At 46.0% G+C, this 16,231-nt stretch overlaps 1 protein-coding gene and 4 non-coding genes across 9 annotated transcripts in view; 3 read left to right on the top strand and 2 right to left on the bottom strand.

The window, feature by feature from the left end:
- Nucleotides 1-16,231, top strand: part of LOC123794173 (uncharacterized) — a 54,159-nt gene that overhangs the window by 6,535 nt on the left and 31,393 nt on the right. For all 5 annotated transcript variants that reach the window (XR_015722576.1, XR_006780139.2, XM_087858014.1 and 2 more), the window contains exon 2: nt 8,917-9,084. Coding sequence is in view for 3 of the 5 variants with exons in the window: in XM_087858014.1 (XP_087714140.1) it covers nt 8,917-9,084 (168 nt within the window). In the remaining 2 variants the exon portion in view is untranslated. The remainder of the gene's footprint in view (nt 1-8,916; nt 9,085-16,231) is intronic.
- Nucleotides 245-316, bottom strand: TRNAM-CAU (transfer RNA methionine (anticodon CAU)). The gene has a single exon. It is a non-coding gene; the product is annotated as a tRNA-Met (tRNA).
- TRNAV-CAC (transfer RNA valine (anticodon CAC)) lies at nt 7,335-7,407 on the top strand. The gene has a single exon. It is a non-coding gene; the product is annotated as a tRNA-Val (tRNA).
- On the bottom strand, nt 8,773-8,846 carry TRNAT-AGU (transfer RNA threonine (anticodon AGU)). The gene has a single exon. It is a non-coding gene; the product is annotated as a tRNA-Thr (tRNA).
- Nucleotides 13,289-13,371, top strand: TRNAL-UAA (transfer RNA leucine (anticodon UAA)). The gene has a single exon. It is a non-coding gene; the product is annotated as a tRNA-Leu (tRNA).

Below are 16,231 nucleotides of genomic sequence, written 5' to 3' on the forward strand. Positions count from 1 at the left end.
AAGTAGATTCTATTCCCTGGAAGGTGGGTTAACCTGTTGGGAGCAAAATTCTCTTTTCTAGAGGTAAGATCTGCCTCTACTTTGAAATGAGCAAGAAAGGAATTATGTAATCATTTGGAGAGAAGGGAGGAAAATACTGCATTTCTAGAAATCAGATGTAATGTCAGAGGTGAATTTTAGTAAGGGGCATGCACTTACTTTCTGAGGCCCTCTCCCTCCAGGCACAAGGGATCAAAAAAAGGGCTAGCAGAGGATGGTTTCGATCCATCGACCTCTGGGTTATGGGCCCAGCACGCTTCCGCTGCGCCACTCTGCTCCACAATGAGAGAGTTTGCTCTTATTATTTATCATGGGAAGGATCAGCCCCCTCGCCAGCCTGTTTTACATCTCCCTTATTTCTCCCTCTCCTGCCCCCCGGCTCCCGCCTGGCCTCTGCAGGACCACCTCCTCCGGGAAGCCGGCTTCAACTGGGGGAGCTGCTCTGGGCCCAGCCCCACGGGAGGAGGCGCGCAGAAGCCTAGCTTCCGCCCCGGGGTTCTTGCGGTTTCTGCCTCTGCCTTGGGCTTAGAGTCAAGGCCGAGCCCGTGGCCGTGCCCTCCAGCCCCTGGCACCCGCGGCCCCTGCACAGCCTTCCTCTGCCCAGTCACCAGCTCCTGCACCTGCCTTTTCAGGTGCCTTCACGGAGGACTTGTGGACCAGCCCCAGGACACATAGGGTGTCCGTTACTGTTACTCCGGTAGGGGAGGGAAAATCATGTTCTCTCTACCCTTGGAAGCCCTTGGCTGGGAACTCTGTAACAAGAGAGCAGCAAAAGAAACACACGTTTATTAACATGTGTACCCCCTGCGTGCCTGGAAGAGACGCAGGGGGAAAGGAGCCCCTCCCAGAGGTGGGCTGGAAGGACTCCAGTACCACCGTCTGCTAAGGACAAAAGAGAGAAACGTGTGGGGGAGGCCAGTCACGGGGAGGTGACCGGGACAAGCACAGGATGCAAGGGGAGGTGTGTCACACAGATTCGAGTTTGTGCCTTCTCCATCAGAAGGGTCTAGAGCTGTCCTGGGGATTAACTTTTGTCTTGCCCCGTGGAGAGGGGAGGATGGGCCCCTTTGTAAACTTCTGTCCCGCGTTGAGGCCCATGGGGGTAGGAGGGAGGGCAGAGAGATTTTCTTGCACCTGGTTCTTCTCTGGTGCCTTCAGCTCAAAAGAATCCTCATGCCAAAGTGGCAGATTTGGGGGTGGCCTAATTCTGCCACCCTTCGCTCCAGCCATTCTTTTCGAGTTTTTTCCTTTTTGAAGAAACAGGCTGACAGCCTGAGGTTAGGAAGACATTGCAGAACAGGAGAAAGATGAAGGATTCCCATGCACAAGATGGATCCCCAGCAAAACAGATCCAGGCCCACCTCGGAGGTGACCTGTGACCCCCAGACTTGGGGGCCTGGCACTTACTGTCTAGGGGTGAGATTCAGCAGCTTACCTTGTTCCCCAGCCTCTGCTCCCTGAGGCCCACATGGTCCCTGCAGCTCTCCCTGGGACCTGGACATTATCTCCTTCCTGTGCTCCTTCTGCAGTGTTCTTCCATAGTCCCTGCAGACTTCATCGTCTGCCTTCTCTGTGAAGTACTTCTTTTTCACCTTTCCTGCAAGGCCCATCTATGACAATGTATTCCTTCTACTCTGGCTCATCTGACCAAGTCTCTTTCTTCTGCTCATTGAAGGTTAGCTTCACTGTAACAGAATTCCACACTGGTAGTTGTTTCTCTCAACCCTTTAAATACTTTACTCCACTCTTCATGCTTGCATGGTTCCTGAGAAGTCAGCCGTAACTCTTATCCTTGCTCCCCTCCAGACGAGGTGTTCCGCCTTCTTCATCGAACCCCACATAAAAGCCCTAGGCTTTAGCCCTGTTCTCCAGTCTTCCTTCCTTAGGAAGGCTCCACGCCCTGTAAAACTTACAGAAATGTGTGTGCATTCCTCCTGTTCATCTGTCTCTGTGGGTCTAATCTCCAGACCCAACCAGGGACCCTAAGAGGGGAAAGAAAAACATTCTCTCCCCTGAAAGCTTGGTACATGAATCATAGCCCTTGGTACAACAATCATAGTTGTTTCACATTCCTGGTCTGATGACTCCAAAAATTTCCCCTACAGATCTAATTCTCAGGCTTTCTCTGTCTCTAAATATCATGTTTTTGTCTTTTAGCATGACTTGTCATTTTTTTGAAAGCCAAACACGAGCGCTGGTGAAAGGAACTGAGGTCAGTAGGCCTGCAGTGTGGGCTGTTAGGCTTACCTGGCTAGAAGGGATGCCGTGTTCGGTTTGCTAAAGTCTCTCTGCTGCCCTGTCTTGTCCTCCCCTGTGGGGTTTGACTTTCCCTAGAGACGTCTTAAGTAAGGTCTGCGAGGTACAGTTCTTTCCGTAGTCATTCAAGGAGTGAGGGGACGGAGGGGAAGCACTCTGTGCCTAGGGCTCAGTGGGTCAGTGAGCCTGAGCCTCCGGCTGTGACCTTTGGGACCGTCACAAGCGCTGCTCAGTTTTTGCTGCCTGCCCCTCTTGGGGTGAGCACAGAAGGCTAGAGGAGGCTGGGAGCTGGGTGTCCACCCCCTGCCAGGTCTGTTAGGCTCTGGTGGACAGTTTCCCCTGCGCACAGGCCTTGTTAGGGAGAACCGAATGCTTTCAGGCTATTTTTAAATGGTCACTGTTGCCCTCCCCCAGGGCAAGCGTGAAGAGATTTTGTTCTCCAGTCTTCACTGGGAGAACCTGGTAGGACTCCCAGAGGTAAACTCACAAATGTATGGGGACCTCCCTAAGACAGGGCCACCACCAGTTTTTGACTTCATGCTTGTCCACGGGGAGCCTCCAGCAACTCGTCGTTGAAGTGACCTCCGTGGTGTTGGCTCCAGCGAGCCCTGGTGCTCGGCAGCCACCTGTCTCTCAATTCAGGACGCAGCGGTTTGCCCTGTTGACCTCAGTTCTTTGATGGATCTAAGAAAAGTTGTTAGTTTTCAGTTTGTTTAGCTTTTTTCTCATTATGAGGACAGGAGTGACAACTTCTAAACAATTTATATGCAGGATGGGAAACAAGAAGTCATCAAATTGGCTTTAAAATACTTCTTTTATCAAAGATACATGCGTGGCTAGGGTGGTTCTCGGCCATTCTTACCTACAAATTAATGACCCTTGGCAACACTATGGAATGAATTAACTAAATGAAAGAATTACCATGAGACCCTCAGTGGTTTCTGAGCAATATGCATCTGCCCATCTATATTGTTTAGTAATAAAAATTTAATTTATGATTTCTGGATTCAGTAAGTTCTCCGGAGAAAGGGCATGGGGGGTGAGGGGTGTTGATGGTCGAGACTGGTCAAGTAATTAGACTGTGCCTACGAGACCAGCTCACTGTAAGACCCCTTCACCAGGAAAAGACTTTGAGCCTCGTGGGAATGATGCAGGCAGGATGGGTCTGAGGACCCAGACACGGGTCCCACAGGACCAGCCAAGAGGGTTCTTGGCTTCGTGCAGGATAGAAATCAAGCATGAGGGGCGCCTGGGTGGCACAGCAGTTAAGCGCCTGCCTTCGGCTCAGGGCATGATCCCGGCGTTCTGGGATCGAGCCCCACATCAGGCTCCTCCGCTATGAGCCTGCTTCTTCCTCTCCCACTCCCCGTACTTGTGTTCCCTCTCTCGCTGGCTGTCTCTATCTCTGTCGAATAAATAAATAAAATCTTTAAAAAAAAAAAAAAGAAAGAAAGAAATCAAGCATGAGCCAGAGAAAGTGAAAACACAATTGAAGAGACAGGGTGAGCATCAGAGCCATACCCAGGGCAGAGACACTGCAATTATGAGACCCAGAATTTAAAACAACTATGGTAAATGTGCTAAGAGTGCTCATGGGTAAAGTAGACAACATGCAAGAACATGGGCAATATAAGCAGAGAGAGGGAAATTCTATGAAAGGACCAAAAGCACTGTAACAGAAATGAAGAACACCTCTGACGGGCTTATTAGCACACTGGGCATGGCTGAGTGAAGAATCTCTGAGCATGAGAATATCTTAGTAGAAACATCTAAAACTGAAAAGCAAAGGAAAAAAAAAAAAGACCAAAGAAAAGAGAACAGAATATCCGAGAACAGTGATAAGTTGGAAAGGCATTACATAGGCATAATGGAAAAGATATTTGAACAGAAAAGAACAGAAAAAATATTTGAAACAATAATGACTGAAAAATTTCCCAGATTAACGTCAGACACCAAATTACAGATCCAGGAAGCCCAGAGAGCACCAACCAGAATAAATACCAAAAAGATTATACCCAGATGCATCACTTTCAAACTACAGAAAAACAAAGATAAAGAAAAAAATTCCTGAGAGCTGCTAGAGGGAAAAAAATTACCTACAGAGAAGGAAAGATAAAGCTTCTCAGAAACCATGCAAGGAAGGAAAGTGAGGTGAAATATTTAGTGTCGAGAGAAAAACCCACCAATCTAGACATCTGCTTCCTATGAAATTATCCCTAAAAAGTGAAGAAGAAAGAAAGATTTTCCCAGACACAATATTGAGAGAATTTGCTGCCAGTGGATCTGTCTTGCAAGAAATGTTAAAAGAAGTTCTTTAGAAGAAGGAAATGATAAAAGATCAGAAACTTGGATCTATGTGAGAAAGACCATCAGAGAAGGAATAAGTGAAGGTAAAATAAAAATTTTTGTATTTCTTATTCTAAATTGATCTGACTGATAACAGGTGGTTCAGAATAATAATCCCAACACCATATTTGATTGTGTATGTATATGTGTATGTATGTATACATACATTTGCTTATGTATCAGTAAAACAAATGGCAACAATGATACATGGAACAGGAGGAAGGAATTGGGATCATTTTGCTATTATAAGGTATTCACGCTATCTGTGAAGTGGCACAGTGTTATTCGAAAGTGGGCTTGGGTTAGTTCTAAATATATATTGCAAACTCTAGGGCCACCACTAAAAAAAGTAAAAAAAAAAAAAGTACAGCTGATATGCTAAGAAAGGAGAGAAAGTGAAATAATATAAAATGCTCAGTTAAAACCACAAAAGACAGAAAAAGAGTAGACAAAGACAAAAACAGGAACGAAAAACAAAGGCAACAAATAGAAAATTGTAACAACTATGGAAAATATTAACCCAATTCTATCAGAAATCAGTTTAAATGTCAATGGTCTAATGCACCAATTAAAAGACAGAGATTGTCAGAAGGGACTGAGAAACAAGACTAAAGTATATGTTGTCTACGAAAAATCCACTTTAAACATAAAGACTCATAGACTGAAGGTCAATGAACGGAGAACAGCATACCATACTAACACTAGTAAAGACAAAGCAGAAGTAACTATATTAATTTCAGACAGAGCAGACTTCAGAACAAGGAAAATTATCAGGGATAGAAAAGAACATTACAGAATGATAAGGGGTTCAATTTTCCCTTGGTGAAATCAACATCTCCAGACAGCTTATCCAACAACAGCAGAACACACATTCTTAAACTCACATGGAACATTCACCAAGATAGACCACATTCTGGGCCATAAGACACACCTTAACACATTTAAAAGAATTGAAATCATACATGTCTGCTCTCAGACCACAATGGAATTAAAGTAGCAATCAATAACAGAGAGATGGCAGGAAAATCCCCAAATACCTGGAGACTAAACTACACACTTCTAAATAACATATGGATCAAAGAAAAATTCTCAGGAGAAATTTTAAAATATTTCAAATTAAAGGACAATAAAAATACAACGTATCAAATTTTTTTGGATACAGTGGAAGAAATGCTTATAGGGAAATTTCTAGCATTGAATGCATATATTTGAAAAGAAAGATCTGAAATGAATCATCTAAGCTTCCATCCTAGGAAAGTAGAAAAAGAAAACCTAATTATCCAAAATAAGCAGAAAAAAATAAATAAAAGTTAGAGCAGAAATTAGAAACAGGAAATCAATGAAACCAAAAGCTGATTCTTTGAAAAGATCAATAAAATCAATGAAATCAATCAACCTCTCACCAGGCTAACTAAGAAAAAAGGGAGAGGGCACAAATTAGTGATATCAGAATTGAAAGAGGGGACATCACTACAGATCCTACTCATTTTAAAAGGATAATAAAGGACTATTACGAACAACCTTTATGCCCACAGTTTGGATAACCTAGATGAAATGGACCAATTGAAATTGTGAAGACAAAATTTGCCAAAACTCACACAAGAAGGAAGAAATAATCTGAATAGGCCTATATGTATTTTAAAAATTGAATCAATAATTAATAACATTCCAAAACAGAAATTTCAGGCCCAGATAAGCTCATGGTGAATTCTGCCAAACATTTAAGGAACACATTATACCAATTCTCTGTGATCTCTTTCAAAAGACAGAAGCAGAGGGAGTATTTCAAAAATTCTATGAGGCCAGCTTTACCCTAATACCAGTATCAAAGACATTACAGGAAAAGACGACCACAGACCATCATCTCTTATGAACCCAGATGCAAAAATCCTCAGCAAAATAATAGCAAATTTATTCCAACGGCATATGAAAAGATATCCCACGACAGAGTGGGATTTCTTCCAGGCGTGCAAGGCTGGTTCAACATTCAAAACCACTTAACGGAATCCATCACACCGACAGGCTAAGAGAGAAAAAAGTACATGATCAGATCAAAAGAGGTAGAAAAAGCATTCAACAAAATCCAACTTCCTTCCGTGATAAGAACTCAGTAAATGTACCTTGTACTCAGTTTTGCTGTGAACCTGAAACAGCTTTTTACAAACTCTAATAAAAAATAATAAGTACATATATTAGAAAAGAAAAATGGTTTCTGTTTGCGGAATTTTATGAAGTGAAGTCCTGCCTTTCAAGCGAGGCGGGGAGTAGACGGAGAGCCCTGCCCGGGAGCTGCGCGGAGACGGAGAGAAGCTACCAGGCGTCGCAGCGAGCAGGCAGAGCCTTCAGGGTTTGGCAATCATTCCCACGCTGGGTGAGCGGGTGGAGAGGCATTCCGAGGGGTGCGCGAGTGCAGTGCAAGCTTGTCAGCGCCGAGATGTTCGAGATTATTCCGATGCTCGTCCTGGCTCTCGCAGAAGACTCACAGACCTTGAATACTTCCAACTACCTGGGAGTTGGGTACCTCCTCACCTCGGCGTGCTGCTTGATTTTTGGATCAAGTTTAAAATGCAGCTGCGGACAGTGACTCCGTAACGGACCTGAGCAGAGAGAAGACCCCAGGGTTTTGGGAACCAGCGCGGGGGAAGGCAGGAAGCCTACGAGAGAGCTCCGAGCGCGCCCCCGCGCACAGAGGAGTTTCCGTAGTGTATTGGTTATCACGTTCGCCTCACACGCGAAAGGTCCCCGGTTCGAAACCGGGCGGAAACACGCTTGCTCCGTGGGGGGTAGTTTTTCTTTCTCCTTCACAGTTAGACCGCGCGTTTCATGGACACCTCCGACCCTTTCCGACCCAGCGTCGTATTCAAACCTAGCGATGGTATCCGGCGCACGGCCGCACTGTGTGGAGCACAGCCCAAGTTAGACAGTCACCGGGATGCGCCCGGCCGGGGTGCCTGTGTACCCTGTCGCCAAGGCCAGGTGGCGTTTAATGGGACCTGGAACGAGGAGTCGTTTGAGAAAAGAACATGAGCCAGAAAAATATTGTTGGACAGAAAACGCTTCAACCAAGTTTTTTTCACAGTTTTTGTTTATACGGTGTAACATTCCCACGTCAGTACCTTCAAGCTGTCCTCTAAAAGTACTTGATATCGTGGACCGTCACTTGGGATTCCATTCCACTTTTAGATGTCCTTTAAAATCCAGTCTTTGGGCAAAAAAATCGCACTCCCAGAGAGGGCTGGCTTCGTGCTCGCCACCCGCGCGTTCGCGCCAGGCCAGACTCTTGATTTAATGTTCTGCGATGGATGGTTGGGAAATCTCAGTAACTTTTAAACAAAAAGTCCTGCGTTCTCATTTTGCACTGGGAACATAAGTAATGTAACAAGTTCTCCCAAAACCTCACAAATGGAGCAAAAGCTCCCAAAACACACTAAAGGAGCAATCATCCGAGTTCAGCGTTCTTGACAGGGAGGAGCAAGAAGCTAAGAACAAGGCCACCGTCTGATTGACAAGAAAAGTGCGCGTTACTGCGGGTGAGGGCATGACTTGTAGAATATACTTGAAGACACGCCCTAGGATATCAAAAGAAAAAGATCCACTAGAACATATAAAACTTGATTCTAGGGTTTGACGGATTTTTCCAGCCTTTTATTTTCATCTGAGTCCTTCAGGTCTCGCTTGCCTCCCACCTCGCTATAGCTTTCTTGTCTTCCACTCTGTTTTGTTTCGGTTCATGTCATCACTAATCATTCTTACTCTTTCAAGATTCCATCCGGTTGCTCTACTTTCCAAGCATTCAGTGATCATGCAGGATCATGGGAGAAGGAGGGATCGTTATCATAGCACTCAGTTTATACAATATGCACATTTTATCTCTTTTTTTCTTGTCTTCTTTTTGAATTATATTCCAAGCAGAATGTGAAGGGAGACTGCGCGTTTCTTAGGAAATGTGGAGTGTAGTAGCTACAAGTTTAAAATTAGGAAACTAGCTCAAGTCTAGTTCATAGCATAGACGTTGCTAATTCATGGTGACAAATTCTCTAACTCTTATACAAAGTACCTCAGGCAGGTTGACTGGTTGTCTGAGGCTTCAATCAGCTATAAATCCAAGTTTTCATAAAAGCACAAAAGGAAAGGCCCCGCTGGGATTTGAACCCAGGATCTCCTGTTTACTAGACAGGCGCTTTAACCAGCTAAGCCACAGAGCCTTATAGTCCAGGTATTGTTGTCACGTATTGTTTTAAAAATTCCACACCTTTATCTGTGTTCTTATTTCAGCAATTTCTCTAGGATTTAGCAAGAAAGTGAACCTGGACCCCAGTCAGAACCAAAGAAGAACGCTTCCTCTGTGGAAAGAGAACCCTATTGAGAATCCAGTCTTGCATGGTTCTGAGACCCATCACATCCCTCAGGACCAGCAGTTAGCCTGCCTGTCCAACTCTGTGGGTGAGTGATATTAGGATTTTATCCATACGTCCCCCTAACTTTTGACCTCCAGCGATTCTGTCTCTCCTACATGCCAAAATACACTCCACCCTCCCAGTCTGATTCCTTTGTAACATCAAGGTGAAGTCCAGGATGGCATCATCTAAATCAGGTGAAGGCTCAGACGAAGTTCCTCGGGTGGGAAGTAGAATCCTTTGTAACTTGAACATCTGTGGACCTAGCATACAAATCACCTGTCTTCCCGGACAGGCACAGGAGGCAGAGGATAAGCTCTATACACACTCCCGTTCAAAGAGAACGAAAGCAGGGGACACGCTGGTCCACAGCAATTGTAGAAGCCAGTGGGCACGTGATGCCACTTGATTGGGACTCAGTCATGCTGTCTGGGAATTGTCCTCCTGGACCCTTGGCTTCAACCTCTGAATCACCCATCCTGTTCATACGACACTTCTCTGACTTACTGAGTCGTCTTCTTAGCCCACTTCCTTCCCATCACAGTCTGGAAGGTTCAGGGTCCTCTTTTCATTTTGTGCTGTCCTCTACCCTTTTAGCTCAAGCCGTCAGTGTTCAGCCACCGTGCTCTTGACACACCTGTGATGTCACGAGCGTTGCTGGAGCATAGTCCTTTAGACTTGGAGTCGGCAAACGATGACCCACAGGCCATACCTGGCCAGCTACCTGTTTTTATAGTTTTATTGGAACACAGCAGTACTTACTCGTTTCATATTATCTGTGGCTGCTTTCCTGCTACAACAGCAGATGTGAGTCATTTTGACAGACGCTGTATGGTCCACAAAGCCTAAAATATTTACTGTCTGGCCCATTGAAGAAAAAGTTTTCCAACCTCTGTATTAAACAAAAACGGCATTCTCGAACCTGATGAAAATAAGCCCTTGTTTACCTTGGCTTCCTATGAAGCTGCTGGTGGGCCACACCCCTGAGATTTGTGGTTTCGTGGAGGGGCTGCGTAGGGCATGTCCTGAGGATCCTTAGAGGCTTGTTGTTCTGCCTAGAGCTCGCCTTAACTCACTTGGGAGTGCCAACACAAGATTTCACAGTCACACGTTTGGCTTCTGACAGCGCTCTGGACTTGATGTTTGCCTGAAAGCCCTATCTTCGTTTTAGCATCGGTTTTCATCTGGAGCGGCTTGGGAATAAGAAACAGCTTTTCTTTCAAACCCTTGTGAGCTCCGGCTCATTTGTATTTAACAGTCCTTCCCTGAACTTCAATCTCTCATCTCACATTTTACTATAAACAGCAAGAAAGGCTAAGCAAGCCGTCACCATCCGGACCGGAAATCTCTTTAGCTAAATTAGCCAGCTCGGAGTTTGTTGTCTACATCCCATAATACTGCCGGCAATAGTGTTTGTAAATTCTCTGCTCCTCCATTAAGAACCCCTTTTCTTCCAAGCTCAGGTAACGTTTTCTTTGGGGTCCGTGTGCCCCACCTGTGGCTGACCTATAAACCTCATTAGGGAGGGTCCAAACCTAAGGTTCTGCCTTTGTACAGACTCCCCCTGATGCCCCGTAAGTTACGATGTCCCTTCAGGACAGCTGCTGGGAGCTAATTCAGGCACTTTATATGCAGCTTACTTTTATCCAAGGGCTTTTCCTCCAGCCTTGCAGAGTTTTAACCCCACTGACATGAACCAGTATTCCACGGAAGGGGCCACAAAGCCCCTCTGCCAACACTGGGCTCTCTCTCTTTCTGTGTCTCTCTGTGCAGGTTTCTCCTCTCTGGCATCCTGTTCCAAATATGCTAACTGCATTGGCCTCCCTGAAATGTGATCTTTGTGCCCCCAGTTTAGCGACCCTGCCTGGCTCGGAAATCCCACCGGCCTAGAGGCCTAGAAACTGCCTCTTAGGCAACAAGCTAAAACCTTTAGAAGACTCATGGCGTCTGTTCCCCTTCCGTCAGGGACCAAGGTCCTGCACTGACAGCAAGTGTCAGAAAACAGTTATTCACATATTTATGTCTAGCATCCTGGTTGTATCCAGGGGAAGCGTCATTCCTACAGCGGCTGAAACAGGAGGTGTGGTCTGTTTGCAGAGCTCTTTTGCAATAGCGTTAGAATTTTAAGTTCCATCCGTCTTGCTCTGTGGTCACATTCTCTGTTATTATAGAATAAATGTGCATACTATTCTAAAGGATGCATTTACACTGCCTAATAATGAAAACCAAAGTTTCTCCCAATTTCACAAGACCGCACCCAATGCTGTGACTAACTTCCTTCCGTGTGTCCTCTGTCATGGGTAGGATTTGAGGGGCAGCAAGGGTGGGGGAAGATTCAAAAGCAGGAGCAGAATAGCTCCATGCTAGAACGGGAACATCCTTTACTAGAGTAAGAAGTTCTCCAGGAGGACATCCTCGATTTCAGACCCCACCAGCAGGACATGAGCATTCTTTAATTCCTAGTCCTACAATAATGGGTTTTACTCAGCTTTTTACTTTGCCAATCAAATGGCGGTAGAGTACTGTCTTTTTTTACTTTTTTTTTTCTGTGGCAATTAATGATTTGGGAAATTTTTTGCTGTATATTTGTTAGTCTTGTGTATCTCTCTCTTAAATTGCTTGTCGTGTCCTTTGTCCATTTCCTTTTGATCTTGCTGCTTCTCATGGCTTCTTGCTATTATATCATCTATCTATCCATCTTGCCCCTGCCATTTGGGGACAATTTAAATATACTCCCCCCGATCACATTTATCTATTTCTATTTCTATTATGTCCTTTATTTTACATATTCTTCATTTTAATGGAAGCAAATACTAGAATTGTATTTCCTTGTTGTTCGTGCCTCACTGGCAGACGAGGATATTCTCCTTCCTGCGCCTCTGGTAGTTTTATTTTTACTTTCACATTTAAGAATTTAACTGAATAGCTGAATCTACTGTGTAGCCCAGGTGAAGAACAACAGTAATAGAATATTTTGGAAACCTTTGTATCTGTCTATACATGATGGATTCTATCTCTGATCTGTTTTTTTGTGGAACCCTGGCGTCCTGTCCGACCCCATCCGCAGCCCAGTTCTCACCCCAGAACTGAGAGATCTGCGTTTCCTTCAGAGCCTGGGAGGCGCGGGACTCTCTCAGGCAATGTCTCCTTTCTAGGAGTTGAACCTTGATCTGGCCAGAGACAGAACCCAGAGTGGGACAACCACAGCACGTGAGGGGGCCATGCTTTGTACGTGAATTTATCAGGAAAAGAGAAAGATCTGGATGTGGACCCAGTCAGTCTGAACATTCAAAATGAAGGGTGGGCTTCTCCATCAACTGGGAAGAGTCATGTTCAGACCCTCTGCTTGTCTTGTACCGCTGACATAACCCGCTCCTCTTGGGGGGCCTTCCCTCAGCTGCCTGAGATGCCCTGTCACACACTAGGTGTTCCGTATTGTTACATAAATTAATTATATTCCAGCCTGTGCTCTGGGATTTCATTTCAGCTCCGTGTCCTCCAGAGACCCCAAATGTTCCCTCTGGGAGCTTCTTTCCTGGATCCTTAAGTTCCCCATGACCACTCCTAGCATCCTTGATTGAGTGTAGTCAGCAAACAGTTGAGGTTAGTCAGCTGGGTGTGTTTGCTGGAAATCCGATTCTTGGGGTCCTCCCTATATCGGAGTTGGGGTGGGGGTGTCTTTCTGTGCAGCCCACGCTGAGCTCAGTGCGCTCCTATGTGGACATACTGGGTGTCAGTGAAAGCGTCTTGTCATTAAAATCAAAGCCACGAATTCGAACTGTGTCCACTAGGGGTTTCCAAATTTCCCGCCAGGGCGAGCTCGTTTTCACCTCCTGTCCCTCGGGGCCCAGCCCTGCAGCCTCCAGCACTGGGAGGGTTGAGAGGTGGGGAGGGTTGGGCCACAGCAGGAACCACGGTCTCTTCCGGGAGGACTGGGGGGGCGTCTGCAGGGGCAGAGGAAGCAGGTGCACCCCGGCGGTGGTTTCTCTTACTCTCTGTCTCTCCCCTCATGCGTGTTGCTTTCCATCAAATAAAAACAGCGATTTCTCTGAAACACCGGCGGTGATCTAGCGAGGGGAGCTGGGGGAAAGTGGGCGCTTTCTGAAAGCACAAAAAGCGTGCTGTTTTCTCCATCACAATCCTTCTCGTGCAATTCCACAGAAACAGAAATAATTCAGTATTTCTTTCATGCGCAGCACAAATACATTGGTTCCAATAAAAAAATAATTGCCAACAGGAGGAGCCCAGCCACCGGGATGGCCGAGTGGTTAAGGCGTTGGACTTAAGATCCAATGGGCGTGTGCCCGCGTGGGTTCGAACCCCACTCCCGGTAGAGCAAGTTTTCGTCTCTGCAACCCCTCCTGGGGAGGGGGTTGGCCCCTGGCAATGTGCCGGGTCGGCTCCGGTGTCTGCTTTTCCACCCCTCTGCGAACACATTTCCTGCTGTGCAGTAAGGAGGGCGAGTCAGTGGTACCTGCGTGGACTATTTTCTGCCCCGACCCCATCAAATTGCCAACGCAAGGAAAACTCACCCAAGTCAGTCGACAGTCTTCGTAAAGAGATGTTAATACTCCAGGCACTTCAGTTGCAAGGGGCATCGACCTTGGAGGCTTTGCCCTTGAGGCTCCAGGAAAGCAGCGCTTGTTCTCTGCGGCCCCTGCGAAGTGAGAACCACGTACCGGGGATTCTCACAGTTTCCAACGGTGGGTGGTCGGAGCTCGGCCAGGGCAGTCCCGCCAGCTCGCTCCGGAAAGCAGAGTTGAACCCTCCCCAGCAGAACATGAACGCTTAGATTTTGCCTTTCTCGGGTTAGTGTTGTTGAGCACTTTTAAAGCTTATAAGCCGCCTGTATTTCCTTTTCTGTGTACTCGTTTTTCTATTAGTTGTTAGGTCTTTTATGATTTGTAGGAGCTCTTTAAATATGAATCAATTAAGCCCTATTCTGATATGTCCCTGATAATCCAGTTTATTTGCCTTAGAATTTATCAGTGATTTGGGTCTGCGGCCAAAGTGATGAGTCTTCTGGTTCAGCGTCTGACTTGGATGTGTCTTTCCCCACTAGGAGATCAAAAAGAGTCATAGAGGAATGCCATGCTTTCTTCTAGAATGTACACGATTTTTTTGTATTTAGATCTTTGCTTTATCCAATTTTTCCTGTGTTTTAATATGTGAGATACAGATCTAACTCTACCTTATCTCCAGAGAACTGCTGGTAATCCCAACACCATATTTTTTCATTTAAATTCAATTTAATTAACATATACTGTATTATTAGTTTCAGAGGTAGAGATCAGTGGTTCATCAGTTGTGTATAACACCCAGTGCTCATCACATCAAGTGCCCTCCTTAAGGCCCATCGCCCACTTACCCCATACCCCACCCACCTCCCCTCCAGCAACCCTCAGTTTGTTTCCTATGATTATGAGTCTCTTATGGTTTGTCTCCCTCTCTGGTTTCATCTTATTTTTCCCTCCCTTCCCCTATGATCCTCAGTTTTGTTTCTCAGATTCCACATATCAGTGAGATCATATGATAATTGTCTTTCTCTGACTGACTTATTTCACTTAGCATAATACTCTCTAGTTCTATCCACATCGTTCCAAGTGGCAAGATTTCAATCCTTTGGCTCTGTACACCAAAGATATACCCAGCATAATGGAGAAAAGATGAAATACTTAAAATAAAACTTTATAAAGAATGTCTTGCTCTGACAGCATAGGGCTGACCCTCAGGGTTCCTTACGCAGGATGGGAATGAATTAAGTCAAAACGATAGAAACTTTGAACAATTAACATTCTGCTTTATCATAGGGGTTCTCTGAATTTAGTTATCTAGATAGGAGGATTCCTACAAAGGTAGTCACTCTCTAGGAAAAAGATGTTTGCTTTTCAAAGGCTAGTTCAGAATGAAGACTTTGGAGCAGATTGCCCAGATCTAGATAAGTCATCCCCTTACCTGAGACCTTGAGAAGGGAAAAGCTCATGGACACGTGGACACTGCAGCCCAACAATCTTGTCTCCCAGTTCTGGCTTTGCTACCTACTCTCCCTGAGCCACAGTGTCTTCGTTATTAAGATAGAGATAATCTCTTAATAACTGGATTGTGAGCAGACACAGACATATGCGCACACACATGCACACATGAGCAGACACACACGAGCACACACATGAGCACACACACGAGCAGACACACGCGCACACACATGCGCACACACATGCACACACACACGCACACATGAGCAGACACACACGAGCAGACACACGCGCACACACATGCACACGAGCACACACGCGCACACATGCGCACACACATGCACGCACGAGCAGACACGTGCACACACATGCACACACGAGCAGACACACACGCACACACACATGCGCACAGACATGCACGCACGAGCAGACACGCGCACACACATGCACACACGAGCAGACATACACGCGCACACACATGCACGCACGAGCACACACACGAGCAGACACGCACACACATGTACGCACGAGCAGACACACATGCGCACACACGAGCACACACACACACATGCACACATGAGCAGACACACACACGAGCACACACACATATGCACACACGAGCACACACACGAGCAGACACACACGCGCGCACACATGCGCACAGACATGCACGCACGAGCAGACACGCGCACACACATGCACACACGAGCAGACACACACGAGCAGACACACACGAGCGCACACACGAGCAAACACACACACACATGCACACATGAGCAGACACACACACGAGCACACACATATGCACACACGAGCACACACACGAGCAGACACGCGCACACACATGCGCACAGACATGCACGCACGAGCAGACACGCGCACACACATGCACACACGAGCAGACACACACGAGCACACACACGAGCAAACACACACACATGCACACATGAGCAGACACACACACGAGCACACACACGCGCACACACATATGCACACACGAGCACACACACGAGCAGACACACACACACTGTGTGTAGCACAGTGCCTGGTCAGTAGTAAGTGTGCAGTATTAGTTCCTTTGCCCTTTAAAAGAAAACTATTTTCTTCCTTTATAAACTGTCCTTAATGAAAATGTTCCGGATTAATTTCTGTAGCTTTTAAAATAGTCTAGAATTCATTTCTCCCTTCTCTAAGAACTGTTCTCTCATCAACACCTCTGTC

The sequence above is a fragment of the Ursus americanus genome, chromosome 32 (assembly GCF_024610735.1).
Source record: "Ursus americanus isolate L20-20 chromosome 32, mUrsAme1.1.p, whole genome shotgun sequence".
NCBI lineage: Eukaryota > Metazoa > Chordata > Mammalia > Carnivora > Ursidae > Ursus > Ursus americanus.